This window comes from Mustela erminea, chromosome 5 (assembly GCF_009829155.1).
Source record: "Mustela erminea isolate mMusErm1 chromosome 5, mMusErm1.Pri, whole genome shotgun sequence".
NCBI classification, from domain to species: Eukaryota; Metazoa; Chordata; class Mammalia; order Carnivora; family Mustelidae; genus Mustela; species Mustela erminea.
In genome coordinates this window covers 55,674,066-55,696,361 of record NC_045618.1, presented here as the reverse complement: position 1 = coordinate 55,696,361, position 22,296 = coordinate 55,674,066, and the positions used below count along the sequence as shown (strand labels likewise).

The following is a 22,296-nucleotide window of genomic DNA, read 5'->3' as shown; positions in this document are numbered from 1 at the left end:
CTCGGCACTCTGGTCATTTCACCAGGGCTGATGTGCTGTGTGACCTTGCCTGGCTGCCAGCTGGCCAGCCCCAGTCAGATCTCACGGCAGCCCCTCTCACGTTAAAGCACACGTTCTGGGCCAACATCAGCACCGGGACTCCTTTCATCAGGATGACAACACAAGGCCAAGTGCATTCCATTCACGACCAGACACAGACTCAGCACGAAATGTAACTGACACAGCTTGGGCTCCTTGTGACCTTCGGATGCCAGTGTCAGTCAAATGATTCTAAAGAAAAATTAAGCTCGGGTTTTATTCATCTGGAATGCATTACTGAATGAAGACATGGAATAGAGGTGATTTTTTTTTTTTTTTTTTTTAGAACTTAGGAGCCAACTCTGTGGTGGGGAATGGAGGTGCCTGGAACAGGAGAAAGAACTAGATGACAAGTCCTAGAAAACTGTGATGTTACAACTGACATTTCCAATGCTGGCATGTAAATTCGCCATGGCTTCACGTGAGCATGCTTCTGCCAAGAGGAGAGTGCTGGAAAAAGCAGGGCTGAACTAACCTCTCACCTCACTCACAATGAACATTCGCTCCAATGAGGCTGGGGTGCCATGGGAAGGAGGTTTGTAGTCCGGAGGTGGGAACTGGAATACGACACGGCCGGGACGACTCTGGTCTCATGACAACCTGACACTACAGCACGATGTGCCTAAAAAGAACTGAATCGAGTCTCAAGTGCGGTTGCCAGTACGAAAACTCGTAGCCATGGCGCCGCACATCATGGTGATGAACCCAGGCATCTAACCTCAGAAGAAGACTGTGGTTTAGGAAACAACCCTGCTGCTAGAGGTGGAGAATTCCTTTCCAAACTCAGACTACATCCAAAAAGCTCATCTCTCTGACAAAAGACGATTAGCTTTCCTGCTGATTTATCTGTTTCATTTTTTTCATTTTACCTTTGCGGTCACGTCGCTGTTCCCTGGTTTGAACATATGAGAAACTCAAGTCTTCTAGAAGATCTGGCCTCTAAAATCACTGAAGGATCCCTTTCTCATATTTTGATGGTGGATCCCTTTAGCTGCCCGGCCCAAATTCAAGTCCCCTCCTGCAACATTTTTTGAGGTTTCCTATTCATCCTTCAGTATTTAGTTTTACTTAATTAAGCTGAAATATTACAGATAGACAGCTTGTTTGCATCCTCTGTGACCATCAACTAATTCAGAGTATTTTAAATTTTATGGGGAGTTTTTTATGCTTGCAATAAAGCAAAATTTTAAACCCTTAGTGTGTGCCTAAGTGTCTTTTGGTTTGGGACCTCTGCAAGTCTTATGCTGTGTACCTGTGTAAAACAAACATGAGGCAACAGTAAAAACCTGAAGGGCAATGTGGTGTGATAGTGTCTCCAGTTTAAATCCATGATGAATTCTACCAAAACCATCTATGGGAGATTGCATTACTATTCAGAAAATATTATCAATGACATGTCAAAATAAAGATTTACATTTAATTGTAATTGTAATTGTACTACTAAGAAAGAGTAGTACTGTTTTCATGCAAGACATAGATTTCAGAAACGTAAGATGGTTTTTGATCTATTTTTCTAGAGACTAAGAAAAATACATGTAAGTAAAATTTCCTTTTTTAAATGTTGCATTTCAAAGTGAGCCAAAGATAACCACGTTGAAATAGCATCATTTGAAAAAAGGAAGGGATTAAGAAACAATGACATAAACAAGTAGATGAAGAAGCAAAGTGTTTCACCATAGAAATATTCCAGCTAATGAAGAAGAAGTGATGGAGTTAGTGTATCGTTATTTTGCAGACTTTAATGAAATAATGAATCCAGGCAAAGATCTTTAGTGTCCATTAACAACATAAAGAAACAAATAGATATTATGTATTTCTTGATACAATATGCAATAGCATTTATGAAGTCTTCCCCTACTAGGATCAAGTCTGTAGAGCAAACTAACAGTTTACATAAGGAACCACAGGGGACAGAAAAACATAGTAAGTAAAAATATGGCAATAAAATCAGAAAATCGAAAATGTGGGCAACTCCACAGGACAAATGACTTGGTTTCTTAAAAAAAAAAAAAGTTAATTACAAAGGAAAAAAAGAAATATGATGGCATGCAGAAAGTCCTAGATTAAAAGAAAACTGAGAGACACACAACCAAAGTAATGCATGAAAGCTGTTTGGATCCTCATTCAAACTAATTATAAACAAATGGATGAATTGGTGAATATATAATCGGGGAGATTAGAACTACATATATGATGATATTGAGAAATTATTGTAAATGATTTTAAATGTGTGACAATTGCACTGGAATTATTTTAACTTTTTATCAGTGTTCTGACATTTTTAACAGAAGAATTATAAAATGTCTAGGATTAGCTTTATAGTAGTCTAGCTGGTGAGGGACAGTATTTCAGATGAAACAAGAGTGAGTTGGTACATTGGGTTTACTATGGGATTCTAATTGTTTATAGGCTTGAAACTTTTCACAATAAAATGTTGAAAAATATTAAAGTTGGAAAAACAAAAGTGATGGAGAAGACTTACCCTGCTGGATATCCTTCATTTCTAAGTGCAAACTCGATATCAAGATTCCCACAGTTTGAGATCGTTTTCCATCTAATAACTTGATGATCTGGAATTTAAAAATAAAATCGATACAAGTTCAAATGACCATGTAATCTTTTAGAAGCATATCAAAACCATTAAGATTTTTAGATACTGAGGAACTAAACTGATGTTACACTCTATTTTAATGATACTTTAATTTGAAAGTGACTTATCTACAACTACAGAAATTTTAGAAAATGAAGGAGAAACATCATGCCAAACTTTGCCAATCTAATACAAGCACTGAAATCTTTATTTAAACACTTATTAACACAACTATAATTGCAACGTATATATAATTTTATATACAACTTCTCCACTTATCATTGGCACATTTCCACATTGCTACTTCTTAGGTCACTTCAGAGCCTCCAGTCTTTTTGGCTGTGTCATCTGCCCAGTGGTTTAGGGGAAAGATCAGAGTGATCGCAGCTCAGCTGTCTACCAGTGATGCAGCTAGTTTCTTCATCCCAGAGTTGGGTTGACTGTATTTAATTTGTACATTTATTCTAAAAATTACAGGATGTAATATATGTAAAGCACTCATATAATAAATTCTTTTAAAAAAAGATTTTATTTATTTATTTGACAGAGTTCACAAGTAGGCAGAGAGGCAGGCAGAGAGAGAGGAAGGGAAGCAGGCTCCCTGCTGAGCAGAGAGCCTGATGCGGGGCTCGATCCCAGGACCCTTGGATCATGACCCGAGTCAAAGGCAGAGGCTTTAACCCACTGAGCCACCCAGGCACATCCATATTATATATTCTTAATACAGATTATTTAAATAAAATTTCCCTGTCTTGGAGAATTGAGTTGCTTCATATTTGTGCTATTTTTAACATAAACAATACTTTATACATTAAGCCTTTATATTAATTTCTTAAAATTGTTCTTTTATGATAATACAGATATGTCAAAGATTTACAGTCTTCTTATAAACTCCAAATACCTCATCACCAATTATGGAGGGAGAGCTTTTTGTAGTTTCGGTTTCTCTAAACCTAGTAAGCCAAATCAGTTCCTTCTAACACATCACACAATGGCCACTAAGGGGGAAAAAAAAAATTCATTTTCTCTCATGTGACACAACTACAAAAATCAATAGGGAATGCACACAAAATATCACCAAATCTTAAGTTTTTAAACACACTTTGCTGGGTAAAATACAAATTAAACTAAACAGCTATGCTTCCCCTTCCACGTAGGTACTTACAAACTTACCAAAATATAGTGAAGATACAGTAATATGGTAAGAAACATCTGCATTTATATTGGTACTACACTAGCTGAACTGTTTGTTGGTTGACTATAAGGAATAACAGACTTTGTTCCAAGATGGTCTAATTACCCATCTATCAGTCAATCCTGAATCAGTTATTGTCAGCCCTTTATCTTTTCTTTCCCTGCTCAGAATGGCTACTTTTATATAACTATTAGACCTAAAATATAGTAAATACCAAGATTTCATCAAGATAAAAGGAAATCTGATGTTTTAGTCCAATGTGTTTAATAATGTCAGCATTAGTCTTAAAGAAAGATTTTTGGGGGATACAGAATTTCAAGAGTTTTTTTTTTTTTTTTTAAAGAAATAAGGTCGGTGGGCGCCTGGGTGGCTCAGTGGGTTAAGCCGCTGCCTTCGGCTCGGGTCATGATCTCAGGGTCCTGGGATCGAGTCCCACATCGGGCTCTCTGCTCAGCGGGGAGCCTGCTTCCTCCTCTCTCTCTGCCTGCCTCTCTGCCTGCCTCTCTGCCTACTTGTGATCTCTCTCTGTCAAATAAATAAATAAAATCTTTAAAAAAAAAAAAAAAGAAATAAGGTCGGTACTGGGACTTTTAATTTTTTATATGAAAGCAACAGAGAAAAAGGTTATATATAAAATCAAATATTTTCTTTAAAAATGTAATTTCTGGCTTATTCTTAGATTGAGAACACAAATTTAAAATGAAATGATTTTGAAAAGCCCAATACAAAATTAAGAAAAGCCACATAAGTTTCATGTAAATATCCAGCCATGCACTCATTCATTCAACAAAAACCTGCTGTGACTCTTTTATGTGCCTGGCACAGCTTCGGACTCTGAGGATATGGAGGTGACCCAGATAGATCAAGTCCTTGCTTGTCGTTGTGAAGTCTGTAGAGCTTAGTTATCTTAAAAAAAAAAAAAAATCACTTTGGCTTTGTTTTTCTTTCTCAAGACTGCTTTGGGATTTGAGGTCTCTCATGATTTCATTCACATTTTAGGATTTTTTGTTCTATTTCTTTGAAAAAAATGACATTGGAACTTTGATAGGGAACTCACCGAACCTGTACATTGCTTTGGGTAGTACAGACATTTTGACAATATTAATTCTTCCAATCCATAAGCACAGAATATCTTTCTATTTAATTGTTTTTCTTCCACCAGTGTCTTAAACTTTTCAGTGTCTAGTCTGTCACCTACCTCCTTGCTTAAACTTATTCCTAGATACTTTATTCTTTTTGATATAATTATTAATGGGATTATTTTCTTAATTTCTGGGATCATTCACTGCTAGTATATAGAAATGCAATGTATTTTTCTCTATTCATTTCATATCCTGAAACTTCATTGAATTCATTTACTAGTTCTAATAATTTTGGGGTAGAGTCTTTAGGGTTTTCTATATATAAATTAAGGTTATCTGTAAAAAGTGACAGTTTTACTTCTTCCTTACCATTTTGGATGCCTTTTATTTCTTTTCTTTGCCTAATTCCTCTGACTAGTTCTTTCAGTACTACGTTGAATAAAAGTGGCAAGAGAGGGTATCCTTGTCTTGATCCTGATCTTGGAGGAAAGCTTTCAGCTTTTTAGCCTTGAGTATGATGCTACCTGTGGGCTTGTCATATGTGGCCTTTATTATGTTGAGGCGTGGTCCTTCTCTACCCACTTTGTTGATAGTTTTTATCATATCTGGTTGTTGAATTTTGTCAAATGTTTTCTCTGCATCTATTGAGTTGATGACTTTTATCTTGCACTTTGTTAATGTGATGTATTGCACTGACTGATTTATAGATATTGAACTATCCTTGCATCCCTGGAATAAATTCCACTTGATTGTGCTATCTGATCCTTTTAATGCACTGTTGAATTTGGTTTGTTAGTATTTTGTCAAGGATTTTTGCATCTATGTTCATCAGAGATATTGGGCAGCTATTTTCTTTTTTTGGTGGTGCACATGTCTGGTTTCAGTGTCAGGGTAATGCTGGACTTCTAAAATGAGTTTGGAAGCATCCCTTCCTCTAATTTTTTGGAAGTCTGAGAAGGATAGGCATTAAATCTTCTTGAATGGGAGAATTCACAGTGATCCCAGATGGTCTTGGCTTTTGTTTGTTGTCAGATTTTGATTACTCATCGAATCTCCTTACTAGTAACCAGTCTATTCAGATTTAACATGATTTAGTCCTGAGATATTTGGTTTCTAGTGATTTTTCAATTTCATCCAGAATGTCCAACTTGTTGGCAAATAGTTGTTCAAAGTAATCTCTTATATTCCTTTGTATTTCTGTGGTGTCAGTTGTAACTTCTTTTCCACTTCTAATTTTACTTACTTGAGCCTTCTCCCTTTTCTCTTGCTGAGTCTAGCTAAAGGTTTGTCAATTTTATTTATCTTTTCAAAGAACCACCCCTTAATTTCTTTGATCTTTTCTATTGTCTTTTTAGTCTCTATTTCATTTATTTCTACTTTGGTCTTTGTTATTTTGTTCTTTCTACTAACTTTGGGCTTTGTTTGTTCTTTTTCTAGTTCCTTCAGGTATGAATTTTGATCTGTATCCTTATGAAATTTCCCCCTAAAACTACTTTTGCAGGGGGGCACCTGGGTGGCTCAGTGGGTTAAAGCCTCTACCTTTGGCTCAGGTCATGATCCCTGGGTCCTGGGATCGAGCCCGGCATCCGGCTCTCTGCTCAGCGGGGAGCCTGCTTCCCCCTCTCTCTCTGCCTGCCTCTTTGCCTACTTGTGATCTCTGTCAAATAAATAAAAATCTTTAAAAAAAATTCTTTTGCAGCATCCCCTCGATTTTGGTATGTTATATTCCTATTTTCATTTGTCTCAAGATATTCTTTTAAGATTTTTTAATTTATGCATTTGAGACAGACATACACACACACACACACACACACACACACACACACGCATGCACAGAGAGCATGAACAGGAGAGAGAGGCAGATGAAGAGGGAGAAGCAGATTCCTCATTAATCTTTGAGTGCAACATGGGGCTCAATCCCAGGACCATGGGATCATGACCTGAGTGGAAGGGAGATGCTTAACCAACTGGGCCACCCAGGCACCCCTCAAGGTATTCTTTTATTTCTCCTTTCATTTCTTTGTTGATCCACTGGTTACTCAGTAGCATGTTGTTTAATCTCCACTTATCTGTGATTTTCCCACTTTTCTTCTTGTAATTAATTTCTAGTTTCATACTGCTGCACTCACAAAAGATGCTTGATTGGATTTCAATCCTCTTAAATTCACTGAGACTAGTTTTATGGCCTAACATGTGGTGTACTTTGGAGAATGTCCCATGTGCGCCTGAAAAAACTGTACATTCTATTGTTTTGGGGTGAAATGTTCTATGTATATCTGTTAAGTCCACCTGGTCTAATGTGTCATTTAAAGCCAATGTTATCTTATCCCAGCAATTCTACTACTAGGTATTTATCTGAAGAAAACATAAACACTAATTTGAAAAGATATATACATCCCATTTTCATCGCAGCATTAGTTATAATAGCCAAGATATGAAAACAGCCGAAGTGCCCACTGATGGACGTCAGATAAAGAAGATCCGTTCTGTATATACAATGGAATAGTACTCACCCATAAAAAAGAACGAAATCTTGCCATGTGTGACAACATGGGTGGACTTTGGGGGTATTAGGCTAAGTGAAATAAGTCAGACAGAGAAAGACAAATATATGAATTCATTTATATGTAGAATCTACAAAATAAAACAAAACTCATTGATACGGAGAACAGGATATTTGTTAGAGTGGAGGAAGGTTGGGGGCAGACAAAAACGGATAAAGGGTGTCAAGAGATGTAAACTTCCAATTATAAAATAAAAAAGCCATGTAATGTAACATACAACATGGTGACTACAGCCAATAATGCTATAGTACATATTTGAAAGTTTTGAAGACAGTAAATCCTGTAAATTCTCGACACAAGAAACAATGTTTTGTAAGTTTTTACAGTGATGGTAACTATGCTTATTGTGTTGATAATTTTACAGTGTGTACAAATATTGAATAATTATATTGTACACCTATAACAAGTGTTATATATCAATTATTCCTCCACAAAAATAACTTTGGTAAGTTGCCAAAAAGAACCGAAAAGGCAATTAAAACATCACCTGAACTAACTGCAAAGAAAATTCCAAAGAAGAAAGGTTTTGGAAATTGACTAGACTTATTCTTAAGTGTACAAAATAGTTATTGATAACACTTGGTCACGGCATACACATGGACGTCAAGGAGACAGGCACAGAAATCAATTTATGACAAGATCACAAATGAGGAGCAACAATTTCTTCAAGCAAACATTCACCAAGCTCTCCAGTTGGAGTTCCGAAAACCCTGAATAACACATCCTATTTACAGGAAAAAGTTTAAATGCAACTTCTTCTAATAGCTAATTAAAAGAAGGCCAGAGAGCAATCAGACATGAGCTAAGACAAAGAGGAAAGGGCTGAGACTGAGATTGCCCGTCAGTGGGGAAAATGAGCGTATCTATCCCTTCAGTGTTCATGCAGGCTGAAATATGGAGAGAATGTCACCACAGTCAGCCATCCTTGAAGTTCTGTCTAATGACTTGACATAACAAGTGTTTGAAAAGAAGGTGTTTATTATCTTAAGCTGGACTAAAACCTTAAGAGTTGTATGAAATGTAGTGCTACCTCCCAAAAGGGAGGGAGGCAGTGGTAGAGTCACAGCATTTGTATTCTCTTCTCTGTTTGTGTCAAATTCCCGGTCTGCCTCTGACTAGACCTTTAAAAATAGACCTCTAATTTTCCATGTAGCTTCTCTTCAATTGTGGAATAAAACAAAGTTTCTTGAAAAGCAGCCAAAAGCTGTCTTACGCTCTCTTACTTTGCTTCTTCCATTTCTTTTCTTTTCTCTTTCCTTTTCCTTGCTTCCTTCCTCTCTTCCCCCTCCTTTCTCTCCCTCCCCTCCCATATCTTCCTCCCTTCTAGATTGGAAGGCATAATAATAATAATAATTAATAATAATAGAATATAACACAAAATCTACCCTATTAACAAGTACTTAAATGTTCAGTACAATATTGTTGACTATACCACATTGCTGAACAGCAGATCTCTAGATTTTTTTTTCATACTACGTGACAGAAACTCTATACCCATTGAACAACTACTCCCCGTTTTTTGTTCTCCCACCAACCCCTGGCAGTTTTCTGCTTCTACTCTCTACTTCTATGAGCTTGACTACTTTAGAGGCCTCATATAAGTGGAATCATGCAGTAGTTGTCCTTCTGTGACTGGGCTGATTTCACTTGGCATAATTTCCTCAAAGCTCACCCAGTTTGTAGCATGTGATGAAATTTCCTTAAGGCTGAATAATATGCCCCCCCCCACATTGTCGTTACCCATTCATCCATCGATGGGCATTTAGGTTATTTCCACTTCTTGGCTATTGTGAGTATGGCTTCAGTGAACATGGGTGGGCAATTATCTCCTGTTTTCAATTCTTGTGGATAAATCCCAGAAATGAGGCTACTGCATCATATGGTAGTTCTATTTTTAATTTTTTGAGGAATCTCCATTCTGTTTTTTACAGTAGCTACACCATTTTACATTCCCACCTACAATGAAAAGGAGTTCCAATTTTTCCACAGCTTTGCTCATAATTGTTCTTTTCTCTTTTTATTTTCCTTTTTAAAAAATTATAGCTATTCTAACAGATGTGAGGTGATACGTCATTATGGTGTTGGTTTGCATTTCCCTGTTGATTAGTGATATTGAACATCTTTCATATCTTTGGACATTTGTAGGTCTTGTTTGGAGAAATGTCTATTCTAGTCCTTTGCCCATTTTTCAATTGAGTTTCTCTTTTATTGAGTTGTAGGCATCCTTTTTATGTTTTGGGACATTAGTACCTCATCAGATATATGGTTTGCAAGTAATTTCTTCCATTCCATAAGTTGCCTTTTCACTCTACTGTTTCCTCTGTTAGGTAAAAGCTTTTCAGTTTTGATGTAGTCCCACTTGTCTATTTTTGCTTTTGTTGTCTGTGCTTTGGTGGCCTATCCAGGAAATATTTCCAAGATCAATGTTATGAAGTTTCCCCCAAAGTTTTCTTCCAGGAATTTTATAGTTTCAGATCTTACATTTAAGTCTTTAGCCCATTTTGAGTTGATTGCTGTTTATGCTATAAGGATCCAATTTCATTCTTTTACATCTGGATATCCAGGTTTTTTTTGTTTTTTTGTTTTTGTTTGTTTTTTGGGTTTTTTTTGAGGAGCCCATCTTTTCCCTGTTTTAGTGTTGGCACCCTTGTTGAGGGTCATTTGACCATATATGTGTGGGTTTATTTTTGGGTTCTCTACTCTTTTTCATTGGTCTATGGGTTTGTTTTTACTCCAGTACCATACTGTTCTGAATACCACTGTTTGCAATACATTTTGAAGTTAGAAAGTGGGGGTCAATACCAAAAAAATTACAGGGATAAAATTAGAAGTAAAGGGGGGGGTTAGGAAAAAAAGCAGAATATATATTTTAAAATACCCTTCAGTCTAATATGTAAAATGACTAAAAGGAAACACATGCAGGAGCACCTTACACCAATAGACAGACCATGTGGGAGTTCAGGTGACTAACAAGGCTAGCCCAAGACTTCAGGTCATATTCACATCTTTCTGAAACAGGTTAACGATTGAGCTGAGCAGGATGTGAGGAGGCAGTGTTGGCAAGAGGGAAGAGTAGGAAAAGGAAGAGAGGTGCTCTGTAGGCTCTCTGGTCATATTTTACAAGCTTCTGCCCAACCCTTGGCTGGTGTCGTCGCGGGAACACAGACTGGAATAGGCAAGGGCACCTTTGTTTAACACACGTGTCAAGGGACTCCCGTGCGCCAGGTGTTGAGCCGGGGACTGAAGATTAGCACAAAACTTGGTCTTTGGAGAGTAGTCATGTTTCCAGAAATATTAGTTCTGTTACTTTTATCTTTTCTCTTTCTGTGGGTGTGTTATTTTTAATTACAAAAGGAACAAATGCTCACTGTAATAATAAAAAAAAAAAAGCTATGAAGAACAAGAGGAAAAGGTGAAACCATTCTCTCATCTCCCAATTCCACTGCCCTGTTACCATCACAGTAATGGGGTTTGTCTCCTTCCAGAGCTAAACATGTGTGCAATGACAAGGAATACATTTTGTTCTACAACTTTTCCCCCTTGTTCAGAGTAATTCTTTTTCTTTTGTAAATATATTACTGGTATCTTCCCTGTCAGTAGAGGCAGGGCCACATTAAGTATGAAACATAATTTAAGTATTCCTCTATTGATGGACATTTAGAAACTCTCCAAGATTTGCCCGTTATTAACGACGCTGTAATAGGCAGCCGTGCAGATGTGTTCTTCATCACTGGAGCTTAGATTTCTACAGAACAACAGAAGTTGTTCAAACAATATGTTCATTTTTCATTTTGATAGATACTGCCAAATTGTTTCTAATAGATGCTGCCAGTTTACACTCCTGACAAGTATTGGAGAGCGGCTGTTTTCCTTGTCCCTCACCCTCCGGGTATTATCAGTTTAAAAGATTTTGGCCAATATGATAGGTAGAATGATTTTTCTGTATTCTACATTGCTAATGATTTAATAGTAAGATTAAACATTTGGTTATTGGTCACACAATTTTGTGGATTGTCTTTCTATCCTTTTTACTATGCTTTCCAATTACTAGATCTATTAGGCTGGCACAAAGCAAAGAAATTTATATATTTTTAAAAGATTTTATTTATTTATTTGACAGACAGAGATCACAAGTAGGCAGAGAGGCAGGCAGAGAGACAGGAGGGGAAGCAGGCTCCCCACGGAGCAGTTAGCCTGACGTGGGGCTTGATCCCAGGACCCTGGCCATGAACTGAGCCAAAGGCAGAGGCCCTAACCCAATGAGCCACCCAGGCGCCCCCAAAGCAAAGAAATTTAAATAAGGCCCAAAGCAAAAAGAGATTTACACAGAGATTACTGTGGAGAGGGGGCATTTTCTAAGGAAAGAAGAGGGATGAGAACTACCTTTCACTGTACCCCACTGTGCACGAGGCACTGTGTTCGCTCTGCACACAAGCCAGTCCAAATGGACCATTGTAAATTGGGGGGCTGTGAGCCCCAGGATACTGTAAAATGTTATTCCTTTAGTGGCCCCCTATGGATTTCCAGAGAAAACAATACTTCATACTCAAGAGGCCTATAAAGTAAGTGTAGTGACCTAATGCATTGCTAGGGCATTAAAGCAAGAGACACGAAAATAGAGCACTTTGTTCTGCTCGCCCAACACTCTGTTCTCTTTTGATATTTGTGATCAAATCTCATAGTTCCTTACCCAGCTACACACCTGTTATCAGAGCCATTTGCCTTCATGGCAGCGTAGCTAGGAAGAAAAGCTCAAGGAAGGAAGAAGATAAGACTAAAGAAAACTAACGGAGAAAATAAACAAAGAGAAGGAAGGAGAACAAGGATTTAGAACATGATGAAAGACTTAAAAAAAAAAAAGATGATCACCTAATTATCAACCAATAGTTATTACACTCTTTTTAAGATAATTTTTTAGGGGGCGCCTGGGTGGCTCAGTGGGTTAAGCCGCTGCCTTCGGCTCAGGTCATGATCTCAGGGTCCTGGGATCGAGCCCCGCGTCGGGCTCTCTGCTCAGCAGGGAGCCTGCTTCCTCCTCTCTCTCTGCCTGCCTCTCCGCCCACTTGTGATCTCTGTCAAATAAATAAAATCTTAAAAAAAAAAAAAGATAATTTTTTAGAATCATGCTCAAGTTTCAAATAACCAGATCCAATTTGTGTAGAACTCTCTACTACCTGGAAATTGCCCTTGTTTTCCTTTTACTGCATTCTATACATTTTTTGACAAGGTACTTCCTAGATGGATAAAGCAAACTTCAGGAATTCTTCTCTGACAAGAAGAGAAACTACTATGGGGTGTTTATTCTCACTAGCTTCTCTCATGTATCCCAGGCTTGGAAGAAAGCAAATATTCGTATTACTGAACAGTGTGGACCAGTGATGATAATGATTATCTGGAAAATTTTTAGAACCCTAATGTCCCTAAGATTGTCAGATATTTCATTGTCTGCCCTTTTTATAGTAGGAAATTTAACTGATACATTTTTTAAAATAGCCACAGGATTTAAGATACAAAAGGTTTATCAAAATATTTATTAATAAAACAATTTAATTAATCTGCACCAACATATTGTTTAAGCCTCTGCATTATTATCCTGCGCCATTTTAACAGTTTTTAAATGTTATCTGGCCCAAGTCAAAGATTCCTAGCAACGGAATAATCCAAGTAGAAATACAAATACAACAAAGGACTATAGCCTTAAATACGGTGGGTCCTTTCCTCTTTTAGCTTTAGCATGCTGAGCTGCCACAGCCCCTTGGCTGGCTATGAAAAGTCATCAGCATCATAGTCCGGCAACCAGTTGTTAAGAGAAAAGTCAGAAGACCAGCCTTCTATTTCTAGACCTTCCCTGACTCATCCTTACATCAATGTTAAAATACAGTCAGTCCAATTCAACAAAACTCACAACATGCAAACTCAGTGGGCGTTCAAAGACTAGTTTAAAGGGGAAGCTCCTATAAACAAGGCTGATACAAGGGAGTTATTAACAGGGATCAGTGAACAGAAAGAGATTCTAATTGTTCCTCCTATATAATCCTCTGTATATGCCCTTCGTATATGAGGCAGGACTCATTGAAAATGGAGGTTTTGAAGGAGATGGCTGTTTGGGGCCCAATCTTCCTCTGGATAACCCGATTGCTCCCCAAAGTTACATTCAGTGCCCTTCTCCTGAAACAAAAATCCAAGTTCCACGTTCAGAAAACTAAATGGTGAAGGAGATTTGAGAGATGATAAGCTCGGCAGACCACGAGCTGCCAAATGCCACCGGAAGTCCTGTTCTGCTTAGCCATATAGAGAGAGGGGCTCTTTCCATCCTGCATGATTACTGGTTCTCCCAGCATTATGATAAACCAGCAGCAGGGGCTTTTAGAGGGCTGACGACCTTGAAGCCAGGACACTGCATTTGACTGTGGACACTGGAACGCTTCCTGATTTTATTAGTCCATAGCTTCATAATGTGAGTTTTCCATGTGTATGTGGAGCCAGTAGGCAAAATGATGCCTTGAAGCTCCCAATGTGACTTCCTCTCCAGGCAAGCTCTTGGGAGACAAGATCCCACCCCATGCTGTTCAAGAAAGACTTCGGAGAATATTTATGAGACCGTACGAGTACCTGTGAAAGTTTTCCCATGCAACGCATATACTGGTTAAAGTGGGTTTGAGGATCATTTACCCTTAGCTAGGAAGAAATTCATAAATGTTGTCTAACTTGACCTTCTGCCTGCGGGGAAGCCCTGAAATCAAAGGTGGACCTTCCTTTACAAGGAGGTCATACTTTCAGAAATTATTAAGGTTGTCTTCATACAATGCACACATATTTAGAGCCATTTTCTCTCACCAAACACAGTGGGACCTGAGCTGACTGTAAACGCAGCCTAAATTTTTCATCCTTTCTCTATTCTAGGACTCCTCTCAATGCCCATTTTTCATTCTTCATCCTCATGTGCCTATTACTTGATTTGTTCTCGTCCTCAAAATCATTTTCTAGTATTAAGTAACTTTCGGCACAGGAGAGTTTCACTTAATGTCTGACTCAAATTCCTCATGCTTCCATTTCAAATCATCTTTTTCAGCTCCTAGGGAAGGCAGATAATAGCTGCTATCACCGTCCTCTACACAAAGCTCCTTCATGAACCTTAAGGCGGTCATTTGTCATTATTTTTTTTTTTTAAACAAGAGATGCTTTCTATCAAATCTTTAAAAATTGGTTTTTGAGAAATGGTTGCAAAGCCCTCAGTTTATCTTGGTCCTATCTGGAGTCAGCTGAACTTGGCAGCACATAGCTTTCTCCTAGGTATAATTATAGTCCGGAGGAGAATGCAATTTGTGCAGCATTCCACTGACCTACAAGCCGACCTTGTGCAGGGGCAAATTCACAGGTTGCGTTAAACCCTATTAGACATGCCTAGTTTAAGGCAAAGCCTTTCCAGACCCCCACCACATGCCGGATCAGGCAGTCACACATGCGTACTATCACACTGCCTGGGGAGCTCTCGCAGTGCCTTCCAGAAAGGGGATAGGCAGGCTGATGTCCCATGCTGTCTAATCCTGTACCTTGGGCCGGTGTATCCAAATGATTATTAGTTCTTACATATGTGGATTTTTTTGAAGAAGAACCTGCCTCTTTGAATAAGAATTAGGACAGAAATGAGAAGACAGATTTGCTACACTGGAAAAAACCCACACCCTGACTACTCAGCTAGAAAAGTCTTGCCAGGCAGACTGAGAAAGCTCTCCTGCCAGGCGCAGTGGGATTTTTCACATCAACATAAAATCCACATCTATCTTCAGGTTTCTGCCCGAACTTGGCAGATGGGGCCAGGAGTAAAAATAAAAATAAATGGTCTGAATAGCCCATGAATGCTGGAAGCACAATTGGCCAAGTGAGTTCGGCAGAGCCACAAAGTTGAGAGAATGATGGAAGCCGTCTTCTTCCAGGAAGACTTCCCTGTCTGAAACTGAAGATGAGAAGTTTCTCTACCTGCCCCTTCACTGGACAGCAAACACATTCAAGCCTATACCACGTCAGGTAGGTGCTCTGTTCTTTGGCTTAGGCCTCACACTTGAAATTTCCCAGTTTCAGTCCTGAGTCCCATCTCCTGTGAAGGTGGTTTTATTGTAGAACAGGTGCATGTCTGGTTAAATACAGCCACAGACACCTCCTGGGCCCTTCAGGCATATAAACGTACCGGAAAGTTGCTGCCTTGCCTGTCTGATTCCCCCTCCCCCGACCAAAAACAAACGCATAAATGAAGGATCCACAGACACGGGCTGCTCTTTCCTTACGTGAAAGGGATATATTTCAAATAGCCATGTGAGGTCATGTTCGACTCTAGAGAAGAAATGAGCATGTGGTTTGCCTCTCTCAAGGAAACTGAAGACAGTGAAGAACACACAGAAAGGAGACAATCTGTCTCTCCAAAGCAAAATTCTAAAAAACATTATTTCTATTTTTGCACCTTCACACTGGTGATCTTTGGCTTAAGCTTCATATCGATGCTCACCGAACGCCATTACTTGGCAAACCCACAGACATTAAGAGGCTGGTATAAAGCCCACGCACTACTAATGAGAAAGCAGCTTGTCTCATCGACAGGAATCCCTTGCAATTCTAAGCCCCTGGATGCCAAAGGGATCCTCGTGCTTTCCTAAGGACTCTTGCATTTCCCTCAAAGACATTCTTACGGACTAAGCTGGTAGACAGATAGAACCCTACGTTAGAGACCTAGAAATTGATGAACCTATCTCACAGGCTACTCTGGGGTAGTCGAGCTGATAACCTGCTCTGAGTCATAAATAGAAATTAGTGTGAAGTCCCGACTGGCGGGATTGGAGAGCAGCATCTTCTGGGGAGGAGATACGGCAGAACAGGGAACCCTTAGCTTCAGTTCTCTCTTACTGAACTGTCCCCAACTCGCAACCCCTCCAGCACCAAATGAAAAATTCTTATTTTATAATGAATAGAAATCTAATTTGGAAGAAAGAGTGAGAATTTCCCAAGGGAATTCTAAGAAGTGAGACAAGATAATACAATGCCATGAAGTATAACAGCCGGTGGATGCAGGCCTTCTACACAAAATTAAAAAAAAAAAAAGTTCATGGGACGGAACAACTGACAAAATCCTACTTCATATTCTTGTGCCCTCCTGGCCATTTCTAGTGTGGCAGTGACTGGAGATGAGACAGGTAAGTGACTCCTCCTCCCAGACGATGCCAGGAGAAAGGGCCAGCTGGAGGGGACCGGCAAGACCAGAGCTGGCAGGCGTCTTGCTCTCTCTGTCCTCAGGGAGAGTGAGCGCTTCCTCGGAAATATGCAATTGTTTCTTGGCAGGTGCCCAGGAAAATAAATGCTGACTCAGCTCCCTTGTCCCATCTCCTGTGTTCCACCCCTGCCACTCTTTGGCATCAGACCCTGAGGAGTTGGTAGGCTGGTTCCATGGGGCCATATTATGAAGTGTCACCTGACTTGGCACCAACAAGCTGATGGGTCATCTTCTGGGTAGTGGCCTCCGTCAACAGGCCTGACGATGCCATTAAAAGAAGCTTTCTACATACAGCCTGATTATCTGTGCCACTAAACGTTTCAAGGAAAACTAAGCTCCACTGTTCTGTCAGACTGCTAGGTCTGAATCTCTTCCATGGCCTTATTTTTGGGGACACATAAAATTGCTCCGATGAAGTTTACTTTAAGGATTTAGGCTTTTCACCAAGAAATGTGAAAAGGTGCATTGTCATCCTGTCTTGCGTCTGAGAACATATTTGGCATCCCGTACCTTTACCGATGAGACAGAAAAGCTCTTTTGTTGGTTTTGAGGCCAGTGAATTCTGTTCAGAAAGCAAATGGAGAGAAGACCATAGCAGGTGAAGGCTGGGGCTGGGACACGGGTAGGAGGCACCATGGGGTGGAGGGGGGCGGGAATATAGGCAGGAAATAATTCTGATGGTTTGGAAGTTTCATGTCAAAACAAAAATCATACGCATTTTCCAACTCCAACTGGCCAGAGATTCAGGAGAGAAAATGGCCAAGAGACATCAGTGCATTCATTTGCCCTGCCTCCAGTTCAGGCCAAAGTACAATCGCAAAAAGGTATAGGTGAGAAACGCCATCCTTTTGTTTCTGAGAGCTCAAGGCCCCTTCAAGGGTGCTTGGCTGTAATGAACATAAAACAATTTTATTTATTTATTTTTTTTAAAAGATTTTATTTATTTATTTGACAAAGAGAAATCACAAGTAGAGGGAGAGGCAGGCACAGAGAGAGAGACAGGGAAGCAGGCTCCCTGATGAGCAGAGAGCCCGATACAGGACTTGATCCCAGGACCCTGAGATCATGACCTGAGCCGAAGGCAGCGGCTTAACCCACTGAGCCACCCAGGCGCCCAACATGAAACAATTTTAAAGTAATGACAGCTGACCTGGTGAGAAGCAACCGGACAGAGGGCTACATGGCGGAAGGAAAATGAAAAAGAAAACAGAAGACTCTGAAAAGATCCAGCCTCTAGCAAAACATCAAACCAAACCAAACCAAAACCCAGACCCTACTGTCCAGGACTCTGTCTTTTAAACTGATGGTGTGCCTGCTAAGCTACAGCGGTCCAAGAGTAGAAGGAAAGAGTGGCTGTCTTCGGGACAGAGGTTAATAACATCAGGATAACCCAGGAGAATTCAATTCCAGGCCTTCAGGTGGCTTCCAGCTGTCATGGTTCAAGCTCTCCCCAAGGCCAGGAACATAATTCATATCGTAGCCTTTAACAGCTGGATGGAGAATTTATTTACTCTCTGTTTTAGAAGGCACGGGAGCACAGCGGCTCACCACTCCAGACATACCAGTGGCAGGTAGCTTTAAGTCATGTTTTATTGTTTTGTTTTAAATGTCTGTATTATAATCTTCCTTTAAAATCCCATCCCCCCCAAAAAATAAAAAAAATAAAAAAATAAATAAAATCCCATCCCAACAACATTTTGATAGCACGGCTATCAAATACGTAGAGGAAATTTTTCCTTCTCTTTTCCTTCTTTCACCGCTGGCCCTAGCACCGAGGAGAAAAACGAAAGCTTTCTTTCGGTCATTCCTCAATTTGGTAGGATGGCGCAGGATGGGAATCCTACATACCTCTACAAACCACAGGCAAAACCTGCAGTTGCCTATAGAAAGCTGTCTGCAGTTGAAGACAATTAAGAATTTGTGAGATAACCTCTAGCAGTTTAGCATGCATGTGAATTACCAGGGACCTTGTTAAAAATATAGACTCTCATTCACTAGGAATGAGATGCGGTTTGGGATTGAACTGTATTCCTCCTCCAAAAGATACGTTGAAGTCCGAATCTCCAATACCTCAGAATGTGACTTCACTTGGAAATGGGGTCACTGCAGGTGGAATTAATACAAATTAGGTCACCCTGGCATTGGATGGGCCCCAAATCCAATGTGGCTGGTGTCCTCTTAAGAAGACAGCCATGGGAAGACACAGAGACAGGGAGTGAGAATACCAAGTGATGACAAAGGCAGAGAATGGAATTTCACTGCTTGATGCCAAGGAATGCCGAAGATTGTCAGCAAGCCACCGGCAGCTGGGAAGAGGTGAAGAAGGGTTCTCCTACCAGCCTCCCAGGGAGGATGGCTCTTTCCAATACCTCGACTTCAGACTCCTAGTCTCCAGAATTGTAAGACAACATGTTTGTGTAGTTTTTAGTTACCCAGTGTGTTGAGGAAGTCCCAGGAAACTAACACTTGGGCCTGAGGGCCTTTTATTTCTAGTAAGCTACCAGACAATGCTTACGCTGCTGCTCCGGAGGACACACTCTGTGGTCAGGTGACCTCAAATGAACATGTTCTTCTGTTTACTCTCATAGGCACTTAGCACAATGTCTGACATATATGCATGTATGTTTATACAATCCCTGATTCCCAGAGTTTTTTTGATTAACCAGCTGGAAATGTGTCTCTGTCCCTCTCTGTCTCCTTAAGTTATGTGCCCAGTCACGAACATCTGCTTTCTTTCATAAGGCCAATGCCAGCAATGCAGATAAGCTATGCCAGCCTCCTAAGGATTCTAAGTAACAATGTTGTGAGACCTTGGGACTCCCTGTCTTAGCAATATTTCTCATTTAATATTAAGACACCGAACCCAGTCTCTTGTGTGTATTTTTGGTCACTCCAATAGGGCCTTTTCTCTCTAAAGTTTAGAGTGTTAGGCTTTTGAGAAGAACACGTGCTAATAATTACTCCAAGCTGGGTAGTGATGATGGGCAACAGAAATCTTATTATCTTCAATGTCATCGTGTGTCTTTGATATGATAATCACTGCATTCAAGATATCAGAAATGATGGATGGCCTTTGATTCAGAGTGTACCACGATGCAAATTACCTGGCTCTTTCCCACTCCTGCTCAGATGGTGAAGAGCTAGTGACAGTGGGCTCTCCTGGCTTCAGGGCCTCAAGCCACCAGGAGGCAAAATCTGGGGCAAATCTCAAAGAGGAATGCTCCCTTTTTTTAAGGACACCTGAGGCCACTTCAGTTTTCCCTTTTAGGGACACGCTTCACCTAGGACAACCCCACACATAGTCTTAACATGCAGCCATTGCCAGGACGTAGAGCTATTTATGACCTAAGTCCTTCTCTGTTCACCTTCTGGGCAACAACAGGAGATTAAGTACCACACTGCTTCCAGTAGGTTCACTGAGTTCCTTCTAGAAACATGACAGGAGGATTCCAGGAAATTCTAGCAGGGGAAGAAAGATGAAAGAACACGGTGTATTTGTACTTTAAAACTGCCAGAAGATTCTGCCAGGGCTTACAGTATATAACCCAGCACGTTTCCCTGAGTTGGTAATTAGTCTTCACCATGCTCCTCACGCTCACAGAGTATCCATCATGGAAAGCGAGCACATGCTATATGCTTTCTTTCAGGTGTCCGTGTGAATGGAATAACAGTGATCCAAAATACTGACTACCATCCATGAAGAGTGAGCTCTTACCTCTGTCCTGACTAGAGTCATCAGAGCATGTACCTGGAGGCTCTCATATGGACGAATCAAAAGTACAAAAGGCACACAGTAGGTGATTTGCCCAGAGTTATCAGATGTCTGACTACTAGTCCTGTGTGCTTTCCCTTGGAACAAGTCTCGCTCCTGCAAGGACATACATGCCCCGTCACCCGAGTTCTACAAGCCAACAGCCTCCAAAATGTGAAAAGCAAGATGTGTTTGAGTGCTAGGGTAGAACAGGAAAGGCCTTTCACTCCCCTTTCTTCTACAAAAGCAACTGCAAATGATGGGACTGAGTAGCAAAACCAAAATCTATCTTCAGTGAAATTAGGAAACCCCCTGTAGTTTCAAAACAGGAAACATGAAGCCAGAAGGAGTTGATAGAGTGGTATTCCATGGCACCATGGAAGGATAAATGTCACTGTCTGCCAGGCAAGGGAGAACCTTGGACACATACCAATTAGAGGGATCATGTGCTCAGGAAGGCAACTACCACTGGTAGGGAGCCAAAAATTAGGGGATGATTTAGAAGTTGGTATATAATGCAATTAGGTGCCCCGTGTATAATCTCACCTATATGTTCAGGAAATACAGTTTGTAGAGAAATTCAACCAGACAGATTTGGGGTTCATGGACACCAGGCAGAGCAGACAGCGGGGTGGAGATCTTGTAGTAGAGTGGAGTAATTATCAAAATTCCACATCCTTTCTTAGCCTCTCTGTCAGAAAGCTAGCAGTCAGGCTGATATACCTTTCCCCAGCCCCAATCAGGTACCTGGAGAAATTCCACCTGGAAAAATACATCAGTCTAAAAGCAAAGACAACAGGCCCCTGGTTGGCTATGTCGGTTAAGCATCTGCCTTCAACTCGGGTAATGATCATAGGGTCCTGGGATAGAGCCCTGTGTTGGGCTCCCTGCTCAGTGGGGATGCTATTTCTCCCTCTTCCTCTGTTCCCTCCCCCCAAATAAATAAAAATTTTAAATTAAAATAAAATAAAAGCAAAGAAAATGCCCATCTGAAATGGCTGTTCTGCAACTATTTACCACACTGTGAGACCCACTACTGGGCAAACCTTGTTCATTTCTACTGAACATTCCATCCAGGCTTATCACCCCTCAATCTTATACGTGCTATAGCAGCCAAGGATCACCAACTATTTGAAGAATCCTCAAACATGAAATGCAGATGTCAGAACTGAAAAATATTTAAAAGGAACTTGAAAGATGAAACAGAAGGAAAGTAGTAAGCAAAAGAAATATGTAAAGAAAGTGTAATTTATGAACTCAAGAAGTTAGCTGTACTCTTAAAAAAAGGAAAATGAACTTTTATAAATTAAAATATAATTCTGGAAATACAAAATCTTTGTCTATCAAAATAGGAAGTCCATAGTGACTAAGAAAGTGAGAACTACTAATACCTCTGGAAGCCCTCTAGTTACTCCAAGTCTTCCTCTAAAGGACCCATTCTTCTGATTTGATGTTTACTATCCCCTTGCTTTTATTGTTTTTATAAAAAGCATTTTGTCACAAATACATGATTCCATCCACTTTGTAGGCTTTCACATGTTTGACCTTTAGACAAATGGAATCACTCATGACTTTTTTCACTTGACATCTCGTTTAAAAATGATCTAATGAATGTATGGAGCTATAGCTAACTCTTTTTCAAAGCTGTATAGTATTCTATCCTGTGACCTGACCTCAGTCCATCGGTCTACTCTAATGATAGTGTTATTTTCAGATCTTTGTTATTATAAACAAAGCTTTCACAAACATTCTCATATGAGTCTTCTGCTACAAA

General features: G+C 40.0%; 1 protein-coding gene across 21 annotated transcripts in view; it reads right to left on the bottom strand.

Moving 5' to 3' along the window:
• The window catches only part of FMN1 (formin 1), a 413,714-nt gene that overhangs the window by 153,656 nt on the left and 237,762 nt on the right, over nucleotides 1–22,296 (bottom strand). For all 21 annotated transcript variants that reach the window (XM_032343188.1, XM_032343184.1, XM_032343196.1 and 18 more), the window contains one exon: nucleotides 2,561–2,648. In XM_032343188.1, coding sequence (XP_032199079.1) covers nucleotides 2,561–2,648 — 88 coding nt within the window. The remainder of the gene's footprint in view (nucleotides 1–2,560; nucleotides 2,649–22,296) is intronic.